Source organism: Ahaetulla prasina, chromosome 1 (genome assembly GCF_028640845.1).
Source record: "Ahaetulla prasina isolate Xishuangbanna chromosome 1, ASM2864084v1, whole genome shotgun sequence".
NCBI classification, from domain to species: domain Eukaryota; kingdom Metazoa; phylum Chordata; class Lepidosauria; order Squamata; family Colubridae; genus Ahaetulla; species Ahaetulla prasina.
The window spans coordinates 173,482,082-173,504,027 of NC_080539.1; the positions used below are offsets into that span (position 1 = coordinate 173,482,082).

The 21,946-nt window shown below is 35.8% G+C and overlaps 1 protein-coding gene across 7 annotated transcripts in view; it reads right to left on the reverse strand.

The window, feature by feature from the left end:
- KIF16B (kinesin family member 16B) overlaps nucleotides 1-21,946 on the reverse strand; it is a 158,531-nt gene that overhangs the window by 122,704 nt on the left and 13,881 nt on the right. For all 7 annotated transcript variants that reach the window (XM_058181929.1, XM_058181937.1, XM_058181946.1 and 4 more), the window contains 8 exons: nucleotides 20,881-20,978; nucleotides 20,016-20,125; nucleotides 18,973-19,115; nucleotides 16,894-17,062; nucleotides 16,670-16,801; nucleotides 16,056-16,231; nucleotides 13,666-13,731; nucleotides 10,986-11,045 (listed from right to left, as the gene is read on the reverse strand). In XM_058181929.1, the coding sequence (XP_058037912.1) occupies nucleotides 10,986-11,045; nucleotides 13,666-13,731; nucleotides 16,056-16,231; nucleotides 16,670-16,801; nucleotides 16,894-17,062; nucleotides 18,973-19,115; nucleotides 20,016-20,125; nucleotides 20,881-20,978 (954 nt within the window). The remainder of the gene's footprint in view (nucleotides 1-10,985; nucleotides 11,046-13,665; nucleotides 13,732-16,055; nucleotides 16,232-16,669; nucleotides 16,802-16,893; nucleotides 17,063-18,972; nucleotides 19,116-20,015; nucleotides 20,126-20,880; nucleotides 20,979-21,946) is intronic.

Below are 21,946 nucleotides of genomic sequence, written 5' to 3' on the forward strand. Positions count from 1 at the left end.
TCCTATCTTTGCAATTCACATTTTCAAGAGTGCGAGGGGAGGATGACACAAACCGTATTTTGTGTTCGAGGCGGAGCACACAAATTGAAATTCAGCACAGTAGCCAATCTTCCAATATGCTAGAATGGTGGCTTAAATTTGCCCTCAGTTTCAGCACAAAAAAAGAACCAGTTGTGTTTATTCATCATAAGAGGCAGCTATTCTTTAAGAAACCTTGTTAGTTTGGTAAAAAAGAATGAATAGAAAACTCAGCCTAGGATTAAACAGTTGACCTAATGCCAAAAAAAAACAACAACCACCCCTCTGTAAGAACAAAATGTATCTCGGAGAAGAAACCTTTTGATTGGGGAGCAACTAGACAAAAGGTCAGAAAAATTGGAGGGAGGCTTTAAAGCTTTAAATCCTGCTTGATATTCCACATTTTTGGTGCTCCCGTCATAGTTATTGCTACCATTGTTGAACAACAAAGAGAAGTAGCATGCTGGTGGGAGGAGAGGCAAGCATGCAGAACTCCCTAAGGTGATGATGAGAAGGTGGGGAAGTGGCGACACAAATCACTAGACATACTAAATCAGCAGAGAAAAGGATAAGGATAAGAAGAGGAAATTAGATGTGGAGGCTTAAGAGAGAATTGAAAAATGTAGCTAACAGAGTGAAAAAAAAAAGATGATGTAAGAAAAACTCAATATGAAATCAGCTATGTTCAAATTCAGGAACTTGGGTGTAATTTTACAGGCAAAACACAAAAGGTTACCATACAATCATAGGTATCAGCAGGGGCATGTGGATACCAGACAGAAAGGTTGGGATTTGCAACATGATGTCATGATACATATTTTATCGATTTTTTCCCCTCCACTTGATTAGTAGAAGACATCTGGAAATATGATACCACAATTTAGAAAGAAATCCAACATTTTTGACTACATGGGCATTTTTGCCATGGGCAAAAGTAAAAAGAAACCAGAAATGTTTTTTTTAAAAAAGAAGAAGAAGTAAATTTCATTTCTATGACATTAGATGTAACACTTCTGAAATACTAAAAGATTATGATGGGTTTGTCCATTTTTTAAATTCTTTTCTCTTTACCTCTTCATAGCTTTATCTTTTTTATCTATTAATACAGAGATGAATAAGGCATCTCTGAAAACAAAAGACAAGAGAGGGAGGCCTCTGAGGCTCCGATCATTTAAGCACTAGGAAACTCCATTCAATATTGGGAGGATGAACTCTGAGTAAATGAGGACATACGAGGAAGGGATGAGTGGCAACATCAGAAGAAGATACTACTTAAGGATGATTTAGTCCTCTATCATTTAACCTAAAAGAGCTCATTTGAATGGAAAAAATATAGGCAGGTTAAAAAATCAGATGGAAGACCAGAAGACATTTGTTTCATTTCTTTAATTCTTGTTTGTTGGGAAACGTAACTAGAAATGTTTACTACTAATCAACATTTTTTTTTATCTTTTCTTTGTAACAAGTCCCATTTGAAATAAATAATGTTCTAGAATAGAGTAGACAATATGCTACTTGATATTTTGGTTTTCAATTCCTGCTGGTTCCAACCAGCATAGCCATGTCATGGAACTGGTGTAGTCCAAGATAAATGGATATTAAATTATACAAGTAGTCCTCAATTTACAACAGTTCATTGAGTGACTGTTCAAAGTTACAACGGCACTGAAAAATGTGATTTATTACCATTTTTCACACTTATGACTGTTGCAGTACCTTCCCAATCACATGATCAAAATTTGGATGTTTGGCAACTGACTTATATTTATGACAGTTGCAGTGTCCTGGGGTCATGTGATCATCTTTTGTGACCTTCTGACAAGCAAAGTCAATGGGGGAACCAGATTCACTTAACAATTGTGTTACTAACTTAACAACTGCAGTGATTCACTCAACAAATGTGGTACAAAAGGTCGTAAAAATGGGGCAAAATTCACTTAACAAATGTTTCACTTAGCAAAAAAAAATTTTTTTGCTTAATTGTGGACATAAGTTAAGGACTACCTGTACTTCTGTGTCCTTCTTGTTGAGAAACTAATCAAAAATACTAGGAGGCAGTCAAAATATTCTGCACAATTCAATATTTTACTTATCTGGTGCATTGAATTTCAATCAGATTTCTCTCTCTCTCTCTCTCTGTCTTTCTGTATGTCTATGTGTGTGTATGTGTATGTGTATGTGTATAAAATCTAAACTATTCACCAGACTTAACAGTCAAATGTGCTGTAGGAGAACAATTATACTTCTGCCTTTTATCTCAAGATAATTGAAATCTTCATTGGATAGTCCTGAGTTTGAAAATCCATTCAAAACTAGATTTAGCCTATAATTTTGGGTATATCATTAATCTTCAGGGAATAAGATCCTATGAATTCAGAAGGTTTTATCTCCGAGAACGCTTGCACAGGACTGAACGTTTAAATAGTTTAAAACAAAATGTTAGATCCTCCCTAATAGGAAATCCTTTTGCTGTAAGGGAAGTGAACTGAGCAATTTTAATAAGACACCTGTAAAAAAGGCTGCCTTGTTTTTTAATGTGTAGATTTTTTATTGACAAATCTGGTGACATTTGAGATGCTGTACACAGCAGATGGGGTCAAAGCAGTCAACATCTTACGAGACTGCAAAACTAAGCGGCTCTCCACACAAATCTAAACAAACAAATGCATAAATTAAAACAAAACAAATCTGAGTAGTTAGATAAATGAGTACTAAACCGTGATGCTCAAGCTGCAATAATAATAATAAATACCGTAAGATATTTGGCTCAGCAAAGTAAAATATTGAAAGGAAACCTCTCTCTTTCCAGTTAAATTAGAAATATAATTGTGCCCTTCAAGTTTAGCCAAAAGTCCCAATTATATGTAAACTTGATTTTCATATATATAAAATTGAAAACAAAAATGCCTTAAAAATAAAAATTAAATTTCTAACCAAAATGTAAAATACTCAATATGGAAATTTCTATTATTTTTTTTAACATTTATTGTTTTTACATTATTAATACAAAGTTTTATTAACAGAAATTTTAATCCTGCATACAAAGTAGCAATAAAAACAATATGTTTCTCAAAATAGAACAGAATAGAATAGAATTTATTGGCCAAGTGTGATTGGACACACAAGGAATTTGTTTTGGTGCATATGCTCTCAGTGTACATAAAAGAAAAGATACCTTCATCAAGGTACAATATTTACAACACAAATGATGGTCACAGGGTATAATTTAACCCTTAATGATAGCAACAAAAAGTTACAGTCATACAGTCATAAGTGGAAAGAGATTGGTGATGGAAACGATGAGAAGATTAATAGTAGTGCAGATTTAGTAAATAGTTTAACAGTGTTGAGGGAATTATTTGTTTAGCAGAGTGATGGCCTTCGGGAAAAAAACTGTTCTTGTGTCTAGTTGTTCTGATGTGCAGTGCTCTATAGCATATATTTCTCATGTAAAGTTTATGTAATTTCCATCTCTCTAAACATATTAGATCACAAGACCCAAAGGTGCCTTTCCCCAAAAGGCAAAAAGCCTTCTTGTTCTTTTTCTTTGAAAATATTTTGCTTCTCATCCAAGTCAATAAAAGGTTTACTTATAGAACTGAAAAAGCTTCTTGAACAAGAAGTGAAACATTTTCAAAGGGGAAAAAAAAACCCAATAAAATTCAATTGCCTTTTAGAAAAAAAGCATTTTGGGACAACCATGACCTGGATGAATCTTCATACGGCATTTAGATTCGTCCCTTCGAATCAGGTTTTGACTCCTGGTGACTGCCTACTTGCCGAGTACTTTTTCGAAGTGATTTGCCTTTACTTGCATCCTAGGACTGAGAAAGTGTGACTTGCCAAGGGTCACCAGGCTGGGTTTGTGTTTAAGACAGAGCGAGAGCTCAAGGTCTCCCAGTTTCTAGCCTGATGCCTTACCCACTACACCAAATTGGTTTTCATTTATTTCATTTCATTTTTATTTACTTGGGGGGTATAAAATTAATAAAATAAAATTTATTTATTTTATTAACATTTATGCCACCCATATCCCTACAAGATGACTCTGGGTGGCTTACAAATAGAAATAATTAAAATATTAACACATTAAATTACACAGATTACAATATTAAAAACTGTAATAAACTGAAACTAAGAGAGCTAAGAGACAGATGGATGGGGATGAGGTCTTCTCACCCTACCAGCAACCTCTGGAGATGAAAGCCCCCCCACCTTGGGCCCCACGTCAAGTGGCAAAGCCAGATTCCAATAACCTTCCAGGGGGCCAAAAGGGAGGCGGAAGTTCTCATAGTAAACCTAGTATTTGTGTATTCCTCAGCTTTCATTTAGAGGGGTTATGTGGTCAGAAATTTTAGCTCTTCCCTTTGATTTACTGAGTTTGACCTTTCATTCACACCAGAAGTCAATCTTAACAGTTTGAGTCATTCCAAAACGTCATTCCAAAGAGGAAGCCTACAGAAAAGGTGATAAAATGCTGTACAATCAGGCCAGAAATGTATTAACAAGGGAAATCAGAGCAGCAAAAAGAAGCTACTCTGAAAAGCTAAAGAATCAGTTCTCAACAAATGAACCAGCAAACACGTGAAAAACTCTTAAAAATATCACCGGCTATGGCAAACCTCCTTCCCAGGCTGAAGGTAATCAACAACTGGCGGATGACCTGAATGAGTTTTACTGCAGGTTTGAAAGGAAACTACAGCCACCTGTTGTGTCTTGTCCGCTCTCACCGCAGCCGGGGTCTGCTTATCTGCGCCCAAACACGGAGGAATGTATGCCTCCCGGCCCCAGTCCTGGCTCCATGCCCAGACAAGCTGCAGAGGAGGGGGCACCTCCCGGTCCCAGCCCTGGCTCCATGCCCAGGCAAACGGAGCAGCTAGACCCCTCTCCCTCCTCCACAGCATGTGAGCCTGAGAAAAGTTTACTTCCAACAGCTGATTGGAGTGACCCTCGCATCAGAAGATTGGATAGGCGGAAGCAACAGAAGGAAGGGAGGGGCAGGCCTTAATGAGTGCTGAGTCATGGAGCCACACCCCATGGCCTATATAAAGGATCTGCTTTCTGGCAGTCTCTGAGTCAGGCAAAGTCGAACTTATCTTGCTGAAGTCACTTACTGGTCTCCTGCCTGCTCTGAGGACTTTGCTAGGACTTTGGGCAGAGCTGCAGAGGCAAGCCTGATTCGGATTTCCCTGACCCGGCCGTCAGCGGAGGAGTGGGACACGACACCACCTATCTCCACAACCCCCATCTCAGACACACCAACAACAGCCAAGCCTCCTATAACTGACCCCATCTCATTGGGTTCACAATCCCTAGTGATCACAGAAAAGGAAGTACAGGACCTATTTCACAGATAAAAGCCAGGAAAAGCTCCAGATCCAGACAAGATAACTCCTTCTTGCTTAAAAGTCTGTGCTGACCAATTGGCCCCCATCTTCACCCACATCTTCAATAAATCTCTAGAGATGTGCTATGTTCCTTCTTGCTTCAAATACTCTACCATCATCCCAGTGCCAAAGAAGCCCACCATCAAGGAACTGAATGTCTACAGACCAGTTGCTTTAACATCTGTAGTTATGAAAACTACTAGCCTTTGAAAGGCTAGTGCTGTCCCACTTGAAAACCATTACGGATCCGCTGTTAGACCCCTTGCAATTTGCATACCGAGCAAATAGATCAACAGATGATGCTGTTAATATTGCTCTGCACTACATCTTACAACATCTTGAATCTCCAAAGACCTATGTAAAGGGTCCTCTTTGTAGACTTTAGTTCAGCATTCAATACCATCATTCTAGACACTCTTCTAACTAAGCTAAACCAGCTACAGGTACCTGAACAGACTTGTAAGTGGATCACAAGCTTCCTAACAAACAAATACTTTTTAAGAAGTATGTGCATACTTCTTAAAAAAACTTTCCTCTAATATAACAGAACCCCTAAGCATAATCTTTGATAAAGCTTTCACTATCAGTTTCCTTCCCAAACTTTGGTCACTAGCCACAGTCATCCCAATCTTCAAAAAAGGAGACCCCAGCTTAGTCGAAAATTACAGACCAATCTCTCTGTGCTACGTCAGCTGCAAAGTCATGGAATCCATCATCAACCAATCCATCACCTCACACTTAAAAACTAACAACCTACTCTCTAATAAACAATTTGGTTTCAGGAAAAAATTATTATGCAACTTACAACTTCTCCACTGTAAAAACATATGGACTACAAATCTTGATCAAGGCAAAACAATAGATGCAATCTACATAGACTTCTGCAAAGCTTTTGATTCAGTAGTACACGATAAACTTCTCCTAAAACTAAAATCCTATGGCATCTCCGGACACCTCCACAACTCGATAACAGCGTTCCTATCAAACAGACAAGTGGTCAAAATTGGCAATGCTCTATCAAATCCTGTTCCTGTCAAGAGTGGCATTCCACAAGGCAGCGTTCTTGGACCAACACTCTTCATACTATACATTAATGATCTTTTTGACCATATCTCAAGTAATTGTGTTCTCTTTGCTGATGATGTCAAACTATTTAACACCACAGACAATATATCTATCATTCAAAAAGACCTTGATCATCTAACCGCTTGGTCTAAAACTTGGCAACTCCAAATCTCAACCAGCAAATGCTTAGTCTTACATATTGGAAAAAAGAACCCAAACACTAAGTACATACTTGATGGACATTATCTTACAGATGACCCCCAACCTGTTAAAGACCTTGGAGTTTTCATGTCAAATGATCTAAGTGCCAAAGCCCACTGCAACTACATAGCAAAAAAGGCTCTAAGAGTTGTAAACCTAACCTTGCGTAGCTTCTTTTCCAAAAACACTACACTACTAACCAGAGCATATAAAACATTTGCTAGACCAATTCTAGAATACAGCTCGCCTGTTTGGAACCCTCACCACATTTCAGACATAAATACAATTGAACGTGTCCAGAAATATTTTACAAGAAGAGTTCTCCATTCCTCTGAAAACAACAAAATACCTTATCCCACCAGACTTGAAATCCTAGGCTTAGAAAACTTGGAACTCCGTCACCTTCGGCAAGACCTAAGTTTAACTCATAGAATCATCTATTGTAATGTCCTTCCTGTTAAAGACTACTTCAGCTTTAACTGCAATAATACAAGAGCAACCAATAGATTTAAACTTAATGTCAACCGCTTTAATCTAGATTGCAGAAAATATGACTTCTGTAACAGAATCATCAGTGCTTGGAACACTTTACCTGACTCTGTGGTCTCTTCCCATAATCCCAAAAGCTTTAACCAAAAACTTTCTAATATTGACCTCACCCCATTCCTAAGAGAACCATAAGGGGCGTGCATGAGAGCACAAACGTGCCTACCGTTCCTGTCCTATTGTTTTTCTTTTTCTTCTTCTTATATATATATATGCTTATACCTCCTAATATTTACTAATATATATGTTTATATACTATATAATCTTTTTGTATGATACTTATATATATTGTTGTGACAAAAATAAATAAATAAAATAAAAGAAGCAGACGGTGAAGCTAAGCAGGATCACATCAGATACCTGTACAATTAGCACAGGGGCCCCCCAAGGCTGTGTGCTCTCCGCACTTCTCTTCTCTCTGTATATCAATGACTGCATCTCCAATGAGCCATCTGTTAGATTACTGAAGTTCGCAGATGACACAACAGTGATCAGTCTCATCCGAGACAATGATGAATCCGCATACAGACGGGAGGTCGAATGACTAGCCTCTTGGTGCGACCAAAACAATCTGGAACTGAACACACTCAAAACCGTAGAAATGGTGGTAGACTTTAGGAGAAACCCTTCCATACTTCCACCTCTCACAATACTAGACAACACAGTATCAACAGTAGAAACCTTCAAATTTCTAGGTTCTACCATATTGCAAGATCTAAAATGGACAACTAATATAAAAAACATCATCAAAAAAGGACAACAAAGAATGTTCTTTCTGCACCAACTCAAAAAGCTCAAACTGCCCAAGGAGCTGCTGATCCAGTTCTACAGAGGAATTACTGAGTCTGTCATTTGCACCTCTTGTCTGGTTTGGTTCTGCAACCCAACAAGACAGACACAGACTTCAGAGGATAACTAGAACTGCAGAAAAAATAATTGCTACCAACCTGCCTTCCATTGAGGACCTGTATACTGCACGAATCAAGAAGAGGGCCGTGAAAATATTTACAGATCTCTCACATCCTGGACATAAACTGTTTCAACTCCTACCCTCAAAATGATGCTAGAGAGCACTGCACACCAGAACAATTAGACACAAGAACAGTTTTTCCCCGAACACGATCACTCTGCTAAACAAATAATTCCCTCAACACTGTTAAACTATTTACTAAATCTGCACTATTAATCTTCTCATCGTTCCCATCACCCATTTCCTTCCACTTATGACCATATGACTGTAAGTTTGTTGCTGGTAATCCTTATGATTTTTATTGATATTCTTTCCTGATTGCTTATTTGTACCCTATGATTATCATTAAGTGTTGTATCATTAAGTGTTAAATTTGTACCCTATGACCATCATTAAGTGTTGTAAATGTTGTATCTTGATGAAGGTATCTTTTCTTTTATGTACACTGAGAGCATATGCACCAAGACAAATTCCTTATGTGTCCAATCACACTTGGCCAATAAAAAAATTCTATTCTATTCTATTCTATTCTATTCTATTCTATTCTATTCTATTCTATTCTATTAATGTTAAGCATACCAATTGCCTAACTAATAGCTGATATTCTCCTATTTTATATCATCTATCGGGATACTCTAGAAAGAAAGAAGGTAAAGATATGTATATGTCATCTTAGAAAGAATTACATATATGTCATTCCATTTCAACATAAGAATATAGTGGAAATTAAATAGATAGAAAGTTTTTGCAAAGCCAGAATTTCCAGCTTATTTCATATTTTGGATGCAGTATATTTTAACCAAATACTTAAAATCTGTTTCTACCAAAGACAGTTAAAGCACGCAATAGTGAAATTGAACAGATATATTAGCTGATGTTTCCATTTCCCCTTAAGCAAGCATATTGGTGTGTTATACCAAATATAAGTTAAAATGTGAAACATAAGCTGCCACATCAAAATGATTGCCAAATCAAAACGAGGAGGAAGAAACGAAATAAGTTAAGAAGGAGGAAGAGGAGGAGGAGGAGTGGGAAGAGGAATGTTATAAATTTCCTCTACTGAAGAAATTGCACATCTCTGAGTTATATGAATATTATTATTCCCAATTCAATTTTTAGACAGAAATTAAACAAATCAGTACATTCTGCTATGCCATCTGCCAGATAGTTTTCAGTTCAACATTGCATTTCCAGACTGTGTATCTTGAAGTCAGAAATCATTAAGTTGCTGGCAAGTAAGGTAGCAATACATGTGGTTATGGCAGAATTGAGACCAAGAAAGAGCAGAAATGAGGAAATGTCACCCAGTTCAACCCTTGAGGTGAGCATAGCAGACTACATTTCTAGATATGAACACTGGTGATTTGACATATGTGAACGAAGGAAGTACTTCTAGAGCTATATCAACTACCTATAAACCAAATGGGGGATGCATAGAAAATGTTTATTCCTTTTCCCTTTCCCTTTCCCTTTCCCTTTCCTTCCCTTCCCTTCCCACCCTTCCCTTGACTGCATAACAGCATGCTAATACTAGATAGGTATTTCAATTCACTATTATTTTGATCAGTTTATATGCAATCCTATAGACCGCCTGTGACCAGATAGACCTCCAGTAACTAGAAACAATCCATCCATATTCTAATAAGAATTAAAGGGAGGGCTTTACCACCACAGTCCAACACATAATATATTTTGTTATTAATAGAAGCCATGGTTTTATTTACCTGATGTGACTAGATCTAGTGAGAAACTTGTTTTTATATTTTCTAGGAGAAAGCAGCCATATATCTTTATAATTCATGGTACAACTATCATTTAGTATCAAGCCTGCCCCAGCCTACTTAATTCAGCTGATCACATCCATCATTATAACTTTAATTATTACAAACTGTAAGGGGGTGAGCCTTTATTAAATCCAGCCATACCTCTTGTTTCCATTTTTTTTAACTTAGCACAGAGCCTGAAATCGATAATAGTGAAACAAACAGCTTGCTCACTTTTGTAATTTAGGTTGGTCATAATAAAAATTGTGCTATTGCTCCTTTGGATTGATACATTTTTTATTCATTTCATGGTACTAAAATCTACTTTAATAATACCATTCATTTCATGGTACTAAAATCCTTCAATAATACCTGATCACCTTTTAACATAGAGATATATATACACACAATATTTCCTGCTTCAGTTTATGCCTTTAGATGAAAATGACTGGCAATATTGTTATTCCATATTCTTCAGCACAGAAGAGCCATAAAGAAAAGTTTTTCTCAATCATATTTTTGCCTTTTTGGAAAGTATTTATAGGTCACAAAGACACACAAGTAAAATGTACCTATTGCACAAATCCCCATTTTAGATTTCTGATTTCCTGTACCTGCTTCATAATGTTTTGAATTTTTTTGTATCTGTTCAACTTAATGGAAGAAATAAAATGTCATAAATATTAATTACATGCATATAGTCATTTTTATAATATCTTATTTACTATCCTGAAAACATCTTGGTTTTCATTTACTTTATCTTACATTAAAAGATTTATTATTCAAGTTCTCTTCCAAGCTTCTAATGTAAATTTTCCAAGAAAGAGAATTTATAATGTAAATAACAACCATCTTGAACTTTTATCTCTGAACAAATTTGGATAAAATTATATTATACAACACTTTGAACAAGATTGCATTCTACAAATCATAATTAAAGTTCATAAACAAGCACATAATACATTATTGTACATAGTACAATACTCATTCCTAAATTGAAACTTTGAAGAAAATAAAATGTTTTATATCGCTTACTTTTAAAATATTTTGAGTTTCATTCCACTTATTGGTCCACTCTTTGGTAAGCTCTTGCACCTACAAAATAAACCAAAATAATACACATAGATTATATCCAAATTTGAACTGATTACCAATTATTTTCTGACTGTTTTCCAAGTATTTGGATTATCCAGTCAACATTACTGTATCATGAGTGATCTCATGGATCTTATTCAGTCCTAATATTTTAAGAGAATAGTATGAAAATGCACTTAATTAAAACAAAAATCCGTTTTTATTTCAATATGGACACTAAAAGCTTTGCTGCAAAATTATTCTTACTACATTAAATAGAAGAGTTTGCAATGTAAATACGGATTGTCAGTAATTATGCCTGCTGGGGTTATTTTGAATCAATGATGAAAGATTATTTCATAGCATTTATTTATATTTAAAGGGAATTCATTTATACCAATCAGTGTACCGTGTTTCCCTGAAAATAAGACCCTGCCTTATATTTTTTTGAACCCTGAAATAAGCACTTGGCCTTATTGCCATGAGCTCAAAAGCCCGATTGGGCTTATTATCAGGGGATGTCTTATTTTGGGGGAAACAGGGTACATAAATTACTAATTAATATAATATCTTTTTCTTAACTCATGAAAGTACATAAAACTAAATGCCTGACGTTAATGGGTTAAGCAACTCTATAGGGGTCTACACCTGGATCATATTGCCAGGGCTCAGAAACTAAGTGGATCAAAGATGTGCATAATAAGTATTCAGAGAATGCCAGGAGCAGGCGCCAAAGCAGCTGAACAAGCCTGGAAAATGAGAAGGCTATATCAGTTTGAAAACAGGTCCTTTTTTGTGCTCTTGCACATATCTTTTCTCAAAGGTTTTGCACAACCCTAATGGTGGATAGTGGCAAGGAAACCTACCAGAGAATCTCAGAGTTGAAAATTACATTGGGAAGTTGAAAAAATATCTTGGGAAAGGGAATGGCAACTACTTCTGTATTATTGCCATGAAAATAGTCGATTAATCAGAATCGACTAGTTATTGTGGTTAAGCTAGACACCTTTTGTATATGAATGTGATGTCATGATAATAATACAAAAGGGATATTGCTGTTATTTGCTCCCTTCCTGTCTGGACATCCACTGAGGACAATCTTAGTTAAAATATTTGAGGGGTCTTGAAAGTACAAGATTAACAATTTTCAGCTAAAACAGTTATTGGCTGATAATATTCTCAATGTTTTGACTAAGCTCAATTCAAGTAAATCGATTATGCTTCCTGTAAATTTGAGAGGCTCAATTGAAGATGTGCACGCACACACAGACACACACTTTTCAGCATAACTGGAGGGCACAAGATTGGAGAAAGCTGAGTTGGAAGTTATGATGAAATGGATAAACATAAGACACTGAACCAATTTCACCCAAATGACATATTAATATTTGATTTAAATAAAAAGTTGAGAAGCTTTGTTTTTTATGAATTCAAATATTATGATTAACTGCATTGTTGTTCTGTTTGCATTTTTGGCTTTCATATTATGAATGCATTGTTTCATGTTTTCACTGGATTGAATGTCAACATAAAAACCAATAATGAGTAAAATAATAATAAAAAAAGCTTGTTAAAGTGGAATGGGAAAGTTTATAATCTTAAGTATTAAATTTTAATGGGATTTATCCTGAGAATACAGGTAGGCTTCACTTACTGACAGCCTCATGCAGTGGCCATTCAAAGTTATGATGGTGCTGAAAAAAGAACTTTTGTGAATAGGGTGCTGATTTTTGATCTTTACATTGTTTCTCAGTCACATGTTCACTATTACAATCAGTTAGCACACGTTGTCCAATGCCTGATCTGGTTTTCCCATTGACTTGGCTTGTCAGAAGGCTCCAAAAGGGGATCACACGACACTGAAACTGTCAAAAATGTAAATTGTGAAGCATCCAAATGTAAATCATGTAATGTGGGGATGTTACAATGGATGTGTGAAAAATAGCCATAAGTCACTGCCATTATAACTTGGTCATTAAATGAACCATTGTAAGTCAAGGATTACCTGCATATAGGTGACACTGTATGGAATCAAAAACTGGACTTTGAAGAAGCAGGATATAAATACTATTTATACTTTTGAACTATGGTGTTGGGAAAGACCTTGAGAATGCCATCGATAGCCAATAAAACAAACAGAACACCGAATAAATCAATCTAGAGTTCTCACTCGAGGGACAACCAGACTCAAATTATATTTTGGTTACATTGTACAAAGATCCAGCTCCCTTGAGAAAGATACAATCCCAGCATGAAAGGGGGAAAAAAGCATAACCCATCATCAATTTCAGGAGTGGACAATTAATTTTTCCAAGATGAGAAACATGAGAAACTGGGACAGTTGTGGAGGGCCTCACTGCCAGCATCCTGCTGCCACCACTACCCTGCCCCCTGCCACCGCGGTGGGCCGGATAGAGACAGACAAAGGGCTGGATATGGGCCACATGACATAAAACACCCAGGTCTAATTAAAATGGATGGACTTTGTTACATTAGAAATAGGTGTACTTAGGGTCCAAGTTGGTGCCAGGTCATACTCGAAAAGGTCTACTTACGTTGAGACTTCACAATGACTTGTTGGCACATAGTCAATTTATATATACATAGGTACTGTTTGAGGTACTGACAAAGTAAAACTTACCCGTGCTTCATTCTGTTGCAGTTTTTCTTCCATACTCAAAGCTGTTGGAGAATCTAGAAGTGCAATCTAGTTAAACAGATAAAACAAACCATTAGAATAACAAGACACATTAAATGTGCTACATGGTATTCAATGTTACTGTTCTGAAAATAACTGTACAATTAATCTTTAAATGGAAGAGAAGGAGATTTATAGCATATGATGTGCATGATTTTTGTTATAGACTACTTTCTGAGATGCACTCAAAGCATCTACAACAGTTTCCCAGCTTTTCTGCCTTTGAAGACCAGCGGGAGTAGGGCAAGGGGATGGTTCTGTGACAGTAGGGGGAAAGTGCATGCATATGCGCTCGCCAGTTGCTCACACAAGTGGGGATGCATGCACATACTTGTGTTCACCCACCACTTCTGCGGCCCTATTCCGAACAGCTCAAGGCCTGCTAGTGGGCTGCAGCCTGGGGGTTGGGGATCTCTGATCTACTGCATAGATCATCTGCTACAATGTCCTTCCTGTCGAAGACTACTTCAGCTTCAATCACAACAATACATGAGCACACAATAGATTTAAACTTAATGTGAACCACTCCAATGTTGATTGTAGAAAATATGACTTCAGTAACAGAGTTGTTAATGCCTGGAATGCACTACCTAACTCTGTGGTCTCTTCCCAAAATCCCCAAAGCTTTAAGCAAAGACTATCTACTATTGACCTCACCCCATTCCTAAGAGGTCTGTAAGGGGCGTGCATAATAGCACCAGCATGCCTACTGTTCCTGTCCTAATGTTCCCTTTGATTGTATCCATTTTGTATGGTTAGTTCATGCTTATACTTACTGTATATATACTGTTGTGTTTGACAAATAAATAAATAAAATAGATCTTTCTGCATAGTTGTGGAACTGCAGATGTACTTATTAATTTTTCTTTCTAAAATGAAATACAATAGCAAAGAAATTAAAGAATAAATTAACTGAACCGATTAGATTATCTAAGGTGGCTGTGTTCTTCTGTATGGAACACAATCCTTATTTTGAAAGCATAATCTATTTGAAACCTCTTCAGTACCTCTGAGAAAAAAAATGTGAACTGTTTTTTAAAAAAAATTAAAGTTCTGAAGTTGTCCATCAACAGTTAGCAACTAGGCAGCAAATTGAACCGACTTATATCAGCAAGGCAAAACAATTTGATTACAATTATTCATCTTAATGTATTTCATGCTATACACCACCTTAAGGACTCTCTTTAAGACTGAAAAAGTGATAAATCAAAATTATATAAATGGCAGGCTAAAATTTAAATGATACAAGAAAAACTTGCAAATTGTTAGTGATATCTACTACAATATTTTATTATCTTGGAATAACAAGTGTAACACACTTAAATTCCTTCCTTTTTAGAATGGTGTTAAGTCAGCAAAACAGAGGGGTTTTGATGCCCACTTCCAATGCAATCGTCTACCTGCCATCACAATCAGCTTCTGAAGATTGTTCCTATAATACTACAACTTAGATTGAAATGACCTGCTGAAGAGGAATAAAGTTCATCTACACAGTCTCTAATGGATTTCAGTAACTAGATTTCCAAAAACTTCCAAAAATGAGTAAATTTTGCCTTAGTAATATTCTGCTACCATTTTGATATAAAATTAAAAATGCAAGTAGCAACAACTTGCTGTTGAAAAAATGGAGATGTATATTTGCTCACATTGCATCTCACTTTACTCCCCACTGAATATGCATAGAAACTCTAACATAAAGTTTAGTTCATTCAATTTCTCTACTAATCACATCAATTACTGCCTTATAAGAAACTACACAATGTTTTTCAAGCCCAGACCTATCAGCCGGGAAAGCCGTTGAGGTATCAGAGACTAAGATGTAAAGAATTACTGAAATACAGATGTAAAGAATTACAGAAAAGAGAATAGTGATGCTTCAATAATGAGTTATGAATTCAAGATTTGGAGTAAGTGCCACCATCATGTTAATTTTTTTTTAATCCTGAAGAAAGTCTTGGTCAAGGTTCTTTAACAGATAACAAATTTTCCTTGCATGAAAGATAAATGTCACCTCACCTCAAATGTCAAAGGCAGAGGACTCAAATCTATTCCTTTTCTCTATGCAAAGCACAGACCACAAAAACATAAGCCTCAATGTTTAGATTTTAAAAATGTTAGGTTATCTATTTCTAAACTGTTTGATGGCTGATTAACATATACAGTAATAGATGTATTTTGGGGATTAACCTAACATTTAACACTGCCCTAAATTGTCTCTTACCTACAGGCAAATTTTGTCAAGAAGCATTTAGTCTAGAACTGATGTATACACATTAGTATAATTTAAAACAGAAGATGCTACTTGAGACTGTGGAATCACTGCTATCTCTAACCTGGTTCCCCTGAGCAAGCAGAGTTTTCAGTCTGGCAATTTCAGCTCGTAGCTCACGAATTAGCTTGACGTTCGGATCTTCATTAATGGTAGGTTTGTTGATTATGTTTTTAGCTCGGTTTGCATAGCGAAGGGTGCTCAATGTTTCTCCATAATTGACATCAGCAGGTGATATAGCTAAGAAAAAAGATTCCAGAATTATATCAATACCAAGTTTTATTTAGAAGTCTTAAAAACTCCTTATGACTAGAGAAAAAGCAAATGGTTTCTTTTGCTGCTATGGCCAGAATGGCATTTATGAAAAATTATTAATGCAGTTGTCATTTCAACACATGGCTCTAATGGGAAGTTTATTATTATTTTGTAGGACCTTGAAAATTATTATGAAGAGTATTATGACATAAACGGACTCTTCATTATTTGTTCTCCACTTCTATGTAGGCCTATATTAAAGCTTAGACATAAAGGTTACATTATTAAAAATAATATAACAATATTGCATTCTCAGTACAACTGTTTAATGATCATACTGTATGCCATGCTAGTCAATTTAATCTACAGAAAACTTTTCTAAAATAGATAGAAGAACATTCGCATAAATGAAAACACACTTACTTGCAATCATTATTGTTTTAGAATTTCCTCCTAGGCTATCTTTCAAAAGCCATGTCAACACAGAATCCCTGTAAGGCACAAATACTTGTTTTTTCTTTATAAGAGGGTTTGAGGCATCCTGAGATATATCAGCTATGAAAAAAGAAACATGCCATTTTAATAGAGGGATAGATAATGAGTTAATTTAGTTTTGCAATGAATTAAACATAAAGCAAGGGATATACCTAAGGCAGAAATTACATTTCCCAGAGTAACTAGGGATTTGTTTATATTTCCTCCTTCTTTTAATCTGACACCTGTGGCACCAGTGGCATCTGCTCTCTCACTTCCAGCTAAGTCTACCAAATGTATCTTGCTGACAGTCTCGCATGGCATTTCAGTGTCAAACTTAGCCTACGGAAAAATAACAAGAACAAAATACAATCAATACTCTGAATATTAAAAACAAGAGTTGCAGAGGTGGTGGCAAAACATTTTACATGTTTCAATTTTAATGTACTGTATATGTTAGTATACTAGAGACATCACCTTTGAATAATAGCTTAATTACTTTAATTTGTACTTCAATTTCAAACATATTAACTAAGTTAAAAAGAGGTCAAATGTACATTATTTTTCTTTTCCAAAATATAGGTAAAGGTAAAGGTTCTCCTCGCACGTACGTGCTAGTCGTTGCCGACTCTAGGGGGCGGTGCTCATCTCCGTTTCAAAGCTGAAGAGCGCTGTCCGAAGATGTCTCCGTGGTCATGTGGCCGGCATGACTCAACCCCAAAGGCTCACGGAACACTGTTACCTTCCCACCAAAGGTGGTCCCTATTTTTTCTACTTGCATTTTTACGTGCTTTTGTAACTGCTAGGTTGGCAGAAGCTGGGACAAGTAACGGGAGCTCACCCCGTTACACGGCAGCACTAGGGATTCGAACCGCTGAGCTGCCGACCTTTCGATTGACAAACTCAACATCCTAGCCCCTAAGCCACCGCGTCCCTTTTCCAAAATATACTTGCTTCAAAAAGTCACGTGGAAAATGCCTGGGAATTAACATTTTGAACATACCCAAATATTTTCATCGGTAGTTCTTAAAATAAGAGTTTTAGTTCCCACAGTGAAGTCGCATTCATAAAGAAAAATTCTGGTACTGGAAAGATGCTCAATGGATTTCCAAGTTATATTTTTAAAACAGCAGTTGTTAAATAATGAATTTGCTCTTATAACAAGCTATTGATTGTTACTTACCGAACTATGTAGTTATGCAATGAAATTTCACACACAGGCAGGCACACACACACACACACACACACACAATCTTGTAAGGTTTATATACACACATTTCCTGTAAATTGTTTGAAAATTCTTAATCACTTCTATTTCCAAAAGCTAGAATTGAAGAAAAAAATAGAATGTGCTGGAATTCCTTGAAAAATTTATAGAATGGAATTTGTATATTTATGTATCTGTAGTAACAAATTTAAAAATAATTAATAAAATAATAAAATGCTATATATTCAGTCTATTAAAAATGGTGGTTTATTTATTTCCTTTTGAAAAAAATACCATTTCCTCTTGTTGCTATAATCAGAATGGATACTGAGACTTTGATTAGACATCCCAACTATTTTTATTGTAAAGCAGATTCTTTCATTAAGCTGAGGAGTATTAATACCATGTTAATAGTATTCCCCGATTCTAATTGTCTTTCTTAGTATTTATTCTCCAAAGCTCTAGGGCCTGAGTGTTTTATATCAGCTCACCTAGTTCTTACAAAGGAAATATCAATGCTAGATACAATGGAAAATATTAATTTTTATCTGACTTGTAAAGGCTAATGCTGATTAGGGCCAAGAAGGAAAGCCTGCTCTGTGATCACCCAGCTAGCTTCCAAGCTTAAGGGAGGACTAGAATGTGGATCTCCCAACTCTTAATATGGCCCCTTAACCACTGCACCACACTGGCTCTCATTCACCATTTCAAATATTAGCCCAATAGTTTAAAAAAAATACTGTGTAATTAACAGTAGGATTAAACAGACAAGCAGGCGTGTTTAGAGTTAGGGAAAAGGCATGAAAGAAATGCTATCGTTCTTCCACATTCCTATCAAGTATGATGTTAAAAGTAAAACTAAAAAAATTCTCATATCCAGTCACAAATTGTATACATACTATACAGTTTACATGTATCAGGGAAGGATGACTGCCATTTAATTTACTAGACAGGCAAATATTGGTCAAATTAAATGACCATTGAACTTGAGTTGCAACTCAATAATTCAATGTAAAAAAAATCACCAAGATTTTTTTTTTCTTACCTGAGTGAAATTGATTGTGAAAATGGCATGGGATCTGCTGCTAACATCATTCATTCCAGTTGCAGCAGTGGTTCTATTTATATTCCCTCCCTCCATAAGTTCCTCTACATCACTATAATTTTGTACTAAGTGTTTTGACAGATCTGAAAAAAATCAAAAATATAAGTAAGACGTTTAGTATTAATCAATAAAACATAAGATCTCAAATTAATAGTACAACATTTTAAAAGCTGTTAATAATATAATTATTGCAGATAAATACAGAGTTTCCTTTTTCTTTCCTAAAGTTACCAGAAGTGGGTTTCAACTTCCTTAAACATTGACAAAAAGTTAAGACTTTCTATAGCTCTTGTACCCTACTGCTTTTTCCCCCATTGTAGCTCTTTCCCCTCTTGCTTCATCTTCATTTTCTTTTTTCTTTTTTTGCTTGAAAAAAGCCAATTCCTTTGTGTGGGTCATCTTAAGTTCAGTATTACCTTCCTATTAGTATTTCTAATTCAGTGCTACTGCACAGAAGTAGAGAAAACAATCTAACAACTACATGGATGAACATACATACATACATACATTCTTATTTATATTGTGTGTGTGTGTTGTATGTATATGTGTATATGTGTGTGTGTGTGTAGATATATATATATAGAGAGAGAGAGACTGCAGGAGAAAGACTGCTATGAATATAGGGATTCACAACCTGAAATGTAGGGATCATCAACCTGAAAAGAAATCTGCAGCCTTCCTAAACATTTTTTATTCTTAATGCACCATGACATAAATTGGAAAAGAATATATTATGCCAATTATATTCTAATAAGTTGCCTTCTATTACAACTGCCTAATTTATATGGCAGATTCATCAGTCGTTTCCAATCAGTTAACAGATCATCAACTCCAGAAATAAAAAAATGCTGAAATTCACCAAGCAATTAGGATGAAGCTACAAAAACTTACTATGGATCATAGAGGTTTATAACAGATTTTTGCATTCATACATACACGCAGGTATCCAATAAATGGAACTATATTCCTTATTTAAAACCCACCTTCAACATAAGGTCCCTCCTTTGGATGTTCACGAATTCTTAAATTATTTGTTTTTGAAGACTTGCGCCTCAGTAAATCCCTGACTCGCTCATTGTAAATTTCCAGGTAACTGAAATAAGAAATAAATGTACTATATATCAAAACATTATTCAAGTTTAAAATTCTATCTATTCCACTGAATCAAGATTAATAGTTTAGTTGCAGCTCTCCAAAAAAAAAAAAAAGGCTGGGCTGATTTTGCCCTTCCCTAAGTAGCCTGTATGTCACCTGTCATACTATTCCAGAGAAACCATCAACCCTCTAGAGCAGATTTTTCAAAATGCCCAATCATCACAAGGCACTCAGTTATGCTTCCAACTGTTTCAAAGAGGTCAGAAATAAAGATCAGGCCTTCTAATTAGTTAGCATTTTTATATATTAGGGAAAATAACAAAGAATGGGCTAATGTGTTGATCAGTTCTCATGGGTAACATTTAAGAAGGGTAAACAGGACAGTAGACGGAGGGTAAGGGTAAACAGGACAGTAGACGGAGCAAAGCAATCAGACCATTTATGGACTCTAAACAGAACAGAATTTGTGGAGAGGGTGCTTGTTTCATTTTTAAATAAAGGTGTAGAATGATAACTCAGTTAAAAGATAAGTCAATTCAGAAACCTTTGTTTCATTTATTCTTGCACTACAAGCTGATTGTTTATAATTCTTCCCTCCCCCTGAATAAATACGTTGTCTTGAACTAATCTTCTAATGAAGAAAGAAAAATGCAGCACACAAGGAGAAAGAGATGATCTATTGATCATGATGATGACAAAATCAAACAAACTGCTCTATCTATATATAGCCATGATATCACTATGCAAACATACCTGACCTCTGTCCGAAAGGAGGCTTCATTCCATCTTGTTTTCTCATTTACTCGTTTGAATAATCCTTCACAGATCCGAGGTATTAAACCAGTATCTCCCTACAAAAAAAATAATACATTGATATACTGCAAGACAAAAAAGTCACTGATAGAAAAATATTCCACTCAAAAACGGGGAATACTTGGGTTTCAACAAGTCCTTTCAATTTGCAATTATTTGTATCTCTCTAAATTGTCGTTTGGGTAGTGGGGAGAATTTATTTTTTTATTAGAGGAGGTTGAGCAAAAGAATGAACAAATGTCACTTTCCCACCTTCCTTGTCAAGTGCAGAAAATCAGGAGTCCAGGCTGTTCAACAAATTTTATTTATTTATTTATTATTTAAATTTCTATATCGCCCTTCTCCCGAAGGACTCAGGGCGGTTTACAGCCAAAATGAAACAGTCACTATAAAAGTTAAAACCAATTTAAAAGAAAAAATGCAAAGTTGGCTGGACCAATTAAAATATATATGTTTATTTCAAGCTTAAGCTCTCTACAAAAAGCTGAACTACTAATGGTGAAAACCAATTGGTGGTAGGTAACAGTCAAGAGAATTCAAGGTGGGCAGGACTTAGATATCTTGTGGGCCCAAAGTGACTCCAGACTGATGACATATTTGACCCCTCCCTCGGGCTCAGCCTGATCATCCATTGTTCCCCATATACACAATTTGGGGAAGCCAGTATCATTAAATAGCTCTTCACATTTCTAGTTATACTTAGAAAATGTAAATAAATTTGTATGGCTACCCAGCTCAATCAAAATAACTCTGGGAAGCATATATAAAATTCTACAGAGCCTAACAAAAAGAATATAAAAACCAATACACAATAATAAAGTAATAAAATGGTGATCCAAATGGAAATAACATTCTCATCTAATAGGGGCTCCAAGAGACCATATCTCAAAGGTTTTGACAGCCTTTCTAAATGCCATCAGGATCAGGACCAACCATATCTTGGGAGGAAGGATGTCACATAAGATAAAGATCACCACCAAGAAGATGCATGTCCTTGGTCTCATAT